Source organism: Egretta garzetta, unplaced genomic scaffold, assembly GCF_000687185.1.
Source record: "Egretta garzetta isolate BGI_Z169 unplaced genomic scaffold, ASM68718v1 scaffold178, whole genome shotgun sequence".
NCBI lineage: Eukaryota > Metazoa > Chordata > Aves > Pelecaniformes > Ardeidae > Egretta > Egretta garzetta.
Window position 1 is genome coordinate 1,456,013 of NW_009260506.1, and position 6,389 is coordinate 1,462,401.

Consider the following 6,389-nt stretch of genomic DNA (forward strand, 5'->3'; position numbering starts at 1 on the left):
GGATTCAGCACAGACTCCTCCTCCAAGTTCTCAAGGGAAGATTATAAAGCAAATGCTGAAAAGGGGAACCTGTCAGTGCTGCAACTGCCATAACCACTAACGTGTAGTTAGCAGCCATTTCGTACTAACCTGCCATAGTCTTCTGAAGCACCATAAAACACTTCAAATCATTTAACTTAACTGTAAATAGAGGAAGCGCTCCTGAGCCACTGGTGCAGCATTAGTTGCCTGCTACTTGATAAGCTTTACAGCAACACATACGCAAAATCCATAAAACTATGTATCAGTGGCATTTTCCATTACTGTTTTGCATCTTCCAAACCATGAGTTGGACATCATAAGCAAGTTTGGGTCTTAGAAAGATAAAAATGCATCTATTTCTACCACAAAAACACCTTTGGTCGGTAACAGGTCCCATTTCTCTTTGCAGAAAATTTGTGGACTCTGTGGAACAGAGCAAAGCGAGGCAATTTGCACTTGCTAAGTAACACACAAGTGTTGTAGCTCTAATTCTCTCTCTCCCTCTCATATAATTTCTTCCAAACAGTTTGCATCCCTAAATTCATAGTGTCTAAACTCCTGTTTCCCAGGCAAACCGGATGTCTACTTAGAAAGCAATTCAGCAAGAAACAGCAGTGATATAGAGCATGCATGTAGATACATATCTATGTATACATATATACACAAAGCAGCACTTACACTAAGTGCCACTTTACGTACATGAAGGGAAGAGAGCAGTCAGGCAGGTGGGGCCAAGTCTTCAGCCTTTGGGTGCTGACTGCTTATCTGCTAACTTGGAACAGGGAAACGTCACAAAAGCAAATTTGAGATTAACGGTAAATCCAACACCAAGGAATGCTGCTGTAGAAAGGCACATGGCATGATGGCTTTGTATTCAGAGTAGAATCATTTTTAATACAATTAAAGTAATTACTTCAGTCTAGTCAGCCCTGGTTAAGTCTCCATTGGAGTTAATTAGCAAATAATGGTAAAATACTTTGAACATGCAAACGTTAAATACTTTCATTATTAATATTACTCTTGCAACTGCTGCAAAAGCAGGCAGGTCCAGGGTCCTTGGAATATTGCAATGCTGTAACATGAAAAATAAGGCCAGTGCTTTTGCCTGGCTGGTTTAAACACAAAACATGTCCTTGTTGTACTAACCAAGTACCTGCGTCAAAAATACAGAAAAGCTCAGGCCCTACCTTACCAACCAAAGAAATAACTTCTGTCATCCAACACAAACTAAAGGGCCGTGTCCATCTCTTATCATCCAATACCAGCACATAAAGACTGAATATTTACAGAAAAAGGGAAATAAAATCTGCAAGATGGAAATAAAGAGAAGCAGGAGAAATCTACTTGCTGTACATTGAACTTCTAGAACAGAATTAAAGTCTTGTGCCCCGCCAGCACTGTCATGCAGAGTATTGAATCCCTGCTTGGCAACACAGCTTTAGGCAAATACCCAAAAGAGATAAGAAAGCCATGATTGAAGGCATAGGGTAGAGGGAAGGAAATGAGACACTGAATTAAGAAAGGTTAAAAGGACTGGGTCATGTTTAGTCCCACAAAACAAAGACTTAACTGCATGCAACTATATAAAGGAGGTTATAAAAGAGAGCAACAACTGATTATTCTCCCTAGTCAAAGATGGAACAAAAAATAATGAGATGAAGCCATAAAAAGGAAAATGAAGGACTGAGAACCTTTGTAACTCAGAGAGTGGAACAAGCAGCCCAAAGACTGTAGAATACTCATAATTGATGATATTCAGGCTTAAGTAAGCACCCATCTGTTAAAGGATATTTTGTTATAATCACTCCTGCTTTTATGCAAGAAGGTGGAATGAGAGTCCCGACAAGTCCAGGGATTGGATACATAAAATTAATGTCTTTCACGTTTCAGAAACATTTATTCAGAACAACAAACATCTGGTTCATAATCCTCCAATTAACACTGTTTCCAGCCCTAAGGAATTAATCACAGAATTCACAGAAAACAGTTTATTTGCTAGCAATGGAGTAAAACAAATTGCCTACAAACTTCTACATTGCTAATGGAACAGTTTAATTGCCCCCTTTTTTTGACATTTTAATTCAAAAAATAAAGAATAGAAAGTCATCCCTGGGCAGAGACCTTTGCAGCAGTGTGCCAGCAGAGAATTACACAGCACTATAGACTCAGGCTCGCATTCGTGGTACTGACCTCCTTTGAAGAGCACTCTGAGATCTAATGATGAAAAGTATTGAAAAAAGTGCTAGATACTATCATTAGTATTCAGGAGGACAGAATTCTGTGGCTTGGTTGAATTCAAAGGGACCTGACAGTACTTATGAAAGCCAATACATTTTACAGAAGAAAATAGCTCTGATGGCAACGTTAATGTAAGGCTGGGTGACCTGGCTGGGGGCAGGCCTTGCTTTTTGCCAACGACCCCCAGCAGGCTGTGCTGCAGACTTACTTGGTATCATTGAACCAACCTAATGCCTGCTCACTTTTTTTTTTTACTATTTCCACAATGTATTTTAATCTATTTCTAGCTACAAAAATAAGGTGGTGGCTAAAACACCATCCTGACAATGAAAATCTACATTACTGCTCGCGTTCTCAGAACCTTCTGCGTTCTGGCACTGCTCTTCATACTAAAGAGCTTTCCTAGCTATGGCTGGCCACCAGAAGATGCTTATTCCGTGAGCACCTCCCTGTTACCACGTCTTATACCCTGCAGTTCGGTGGATTTACACCCTGCTGCTTTCAGCTGCTATGGAGAAATTAAATGGAATGGAAAGTCAATCACCAAATGTTCTAGTGCTGTGGTTTTAAAGATGTCCTTGCTTGTAGGAGTGGAACGTGCTGTTCATCAGTTTATTCGCCTGGCTTTGCCGCTAGATGAATTTTAAGTAAACATCTTTTATTCTCACAAAACAGATTTTCAATGAGTAACCAATACAAACAACATGCATTATGATTCTATCCAGCAATACAGACTCTCAATAGCTCTGAACGACTCTGCTAGCTTCAGGCAGTCTAATTGACCACTATAATTTACTTCAAGGTTAGCATGATTTGGACAGCTCTTGAAAACATGTTTTTGTTACTAGAGCCTTCTGTACACATTTGCTGTGGTCGATCTTCTTTTTCTACCTACTGATTTCACCTTTTATTCTGTGTGAATAATCCTAAAACATGAATTAGTAATGTGAGGAACTGAGCCATTCCCCCTTACACACCTTAAAATCTCTTCAGATAATATTTCTTTATCAGCACATTCCAAGCTGATGTCAGCTTTACCTTTGCATCTTTCTGCAATAAAGTTTTCTGTGTTTCTTATTTGATGCCTAACCTTTATTAAATTTACAGGTGCTTATGCTGGTTTTGGCTGGGACAGAGTTAACTGTCTTCACAGTAGCTGGTATGGGGCTATGGTTTGAATTTGTGCTGGAAACAGCATTGATAACACAGGGGTGGTTTCGCTACTGCTGAGCAGGGCTGACACAGAGCCAAGGCCTTTTCTGCTCCTCACTCCACCCCACCAGGGGCTGGGGGGGCACAAGAAGTTGAGAGGGGGCACAGCTGGGACTGCTGACCCGAACAGACCGCAGGGATATCCCACACTGTATGATGTCATACCCAGTATATAAACTGGGGGAAGAAAGAGGAAGACGGGGACGTTTGGATTGATGGCGTTTGTCTTCCCAAGTCACAGTTATGCGTGATGGAGCCCTGCTTTCCTAGGGATGGCTGAGCACCCACCTGCTGGTGGGGAGTGAATGAATTCCTTTGTTTGCTTCGCTTGCATGCATGGCTATTTAACTGTCTTTATCTCAACTCACAAGTTTTCTCACTTTTACTCTTCCAGTTCTCTCCCCCATCCCAACAGGGGGGAGTGAGCAAGTGGCTGTGTGTGGCTCAATTGCTGGCTGGGGTTAAACCACAACACTGCTATAACATCTTTATGTATTTATTAGTGCTCCTAGATATCATGGAATGATGTACTAAGGGGGAAAACACACACCTGTATTTATTTAATTCAAAGATCTGTCATGTCTCTCTAGCTAGGTCTTTACCAGGGACAGGGAATAGGACACAACAGGGTAGAAGCTAAGGAACCATAGAGATAAAATTGCCATCATTAAAAAAGCAACAACATCCAGAATGATGAAATACATTCTTACAGACAAGACCAGAAACCTGCAACTTTCACAATTAACTTCCCTGGGGGTGCCACAGTCATATCAAGTGGTATTAGGCATTACGCACTGATCCTGATCCAAACAATTTCCAATAATAAAATAATAGAAAAACCCACAACTTAACAAACTTTTGCTGATGGAGAAAATGCAGTTAGGCTGGTATCTTGTGCGCTTGTTTTCTACTGAAAACAAGCATACAGGGATGACGACTGGGTTGTCTATCAATGGCTACGGCAGGGAGCTATTGTTGTATCAGCTCTACATGGTATCCTTAACAGGCAGCTAGCAATTACAAGTCTCTTACCCCAGTAATTACAGGCATAAGAATACCTCTTGAACAACATTATATCCCAGTTCTGCCACGTAGTTCATGCTTCTCAAGAGTGCAATGCACTAACCAGAACAAATACTTCTTTCTTAGGACTGAAATCAAAGTCTTAACTGGCTGGTCAGGTCTGTTTTCCACTGTGTCCATTAAAGGGGCTTGCACTGCTATTTTAGGTGGCAAGGAACACAGACAAACTATGATTTTTAGAAAATTTTAGTGTGCTTTCTTCAAAGAAGTTCTTTTTTGACGTGAACAAAGCATTCCACAGCACTTTCATTAAGGCTAGAGAACTTATTCTTATATACATCCATATACAACATAATGGTAACTTCCAATGAGAAACAAAACTATTGGAAATCACCATTACTATGAGTTCTTCAGAGAACATTCCAAGTATCACATGGAAGATTAAGCTACTACTATTGGGTGTTCTCAATATCTGTTAGTAAATTACATATTCTGGTAACTCTGTTGGAAATGTTTTCCTTGCATATGGAAATTTCACTGTCACTGAAGCCTAATCAAGCACTAGCTACTACAGTTAACTCTTTAGGATTTTTCTTGTCTTTCTCAGGGTTAGAATTTAACGCAGTCAGTTAAGAGCTAAATGGTAACCGGAAGGTCCGATATTCCCGGACATTACAAAGCCTTACTTTTCCTCGCCTCTCAAACATGCTTTCTGATCCTGAAACATGAAAAAAACTGGCCAAACCCGAGAATATTATATCCAAAACATCTCTTCTCTGTTAAATACAGGAAGAAAATAGGAATAAGGAATGTAAAATGATTCAGCAAGGATATCAAATGGCAAGTGTTGTAAAAAGCCATCTCATGTTTATGAATTCTGTTGTCAGATTATTTTGAAGACAAAACTCATCTTTTTATCACTGAATGAAATCCTAGCCCACTGTCGTGGCTACCTGGACCTAGTACACACCCATATAGGGCTAACAGCTGATTCTCCCAAAGAATAATATCACCCCACTCTTGCTGAGGCTTCTTACTTACCAGTTGGGACAGCAGGATCCATTGTTGGCTTTTCCCAGGTATTGATCTGCTCCCAGGTAAATCCATTGGTTCCCAAGGCCACACTATAACCACAATTACTGTAGTGCTCATCGAATGAACAACCACCTAAAAACAAGAAAAATGAATACATTCCTCTATTAATTATTTATATCTCTTTATGGTAGGTCATTTACTTAAATATTTTGTACCCAAGTTTATGCAGGAAAAAAAGGAAAAATAAAATTCATTTCCCGCATGTTAGATTTCAGGCAGTGGAGAAGGTATCCCAAAAATATTTTTATATTTTCCACACTTTGTATTCATTGGAAGCTTTTGTTTTCTTCCCTCCATGCTACTGTTTCTTAGATGAGTTCCCTTTATTTCAACCTATTGTCTTTACCTTTTCAAGGACAATTGCACACAATGCAAACGTGCAGGAATATTTGCATTTGAGTCCCAGTAACTGATACTTAAGTACTAAACCTCCAAGTCAGATATTAAAAAAAAGTGGAAGAAGGAACACAAATGGCAAACAAGCACAGCATCAGTGTTCCTACAGTGAATCCTCACTTCTTTTTGCTTTTAAGCCTTGAATTACACAAGGTTGGGTTACACCTAAAGAAAGTGCAACCTTCCTTTTAACCATCTTCCTGCATAACAACATGAAGCTCTGTGTGGCACATGATCATTTCTCAAGGTCTTTTGAGTCAATACTTTTGAGTGCAACCCTCTAATTGCTCAACAAGAGAATAACAAGAAGTGGATGGCAACTAGCATTCACACTTCCCAGATTGTTGACTAAGTGATCTTTCCTACTGCAATTCCTGAAATACTTGGAAGAAGTTAACTGTCAT

The 6,389-nt window shown here is 39.8% G+C and overlaps 1 protein-coding gene across 1 annotated transcript in view; it reads right to left on the bottom strand.

Moving 5' to 3' along the window:
* PTPRT (protein tyrosine phosphatase receptor type T) overlaps positions 1-5,686 on the bottom strand; it is a 350,381-nt gene extending 344,695 nt beyond the window's left edge. Inside the window, exon 1 of the mRNA XM_035900121.1 lies at positions 5,536-5,686. Coding sequence (XP_035756014.1) covers positions 5,536-5,686 — 151 coding nt within the window. The remainder of the gene's footprint in view (positions 1-5,535) is intronic.
* Between the last annotated feature and the right edge of the window lie 703 nt (positions 5,687-6,389).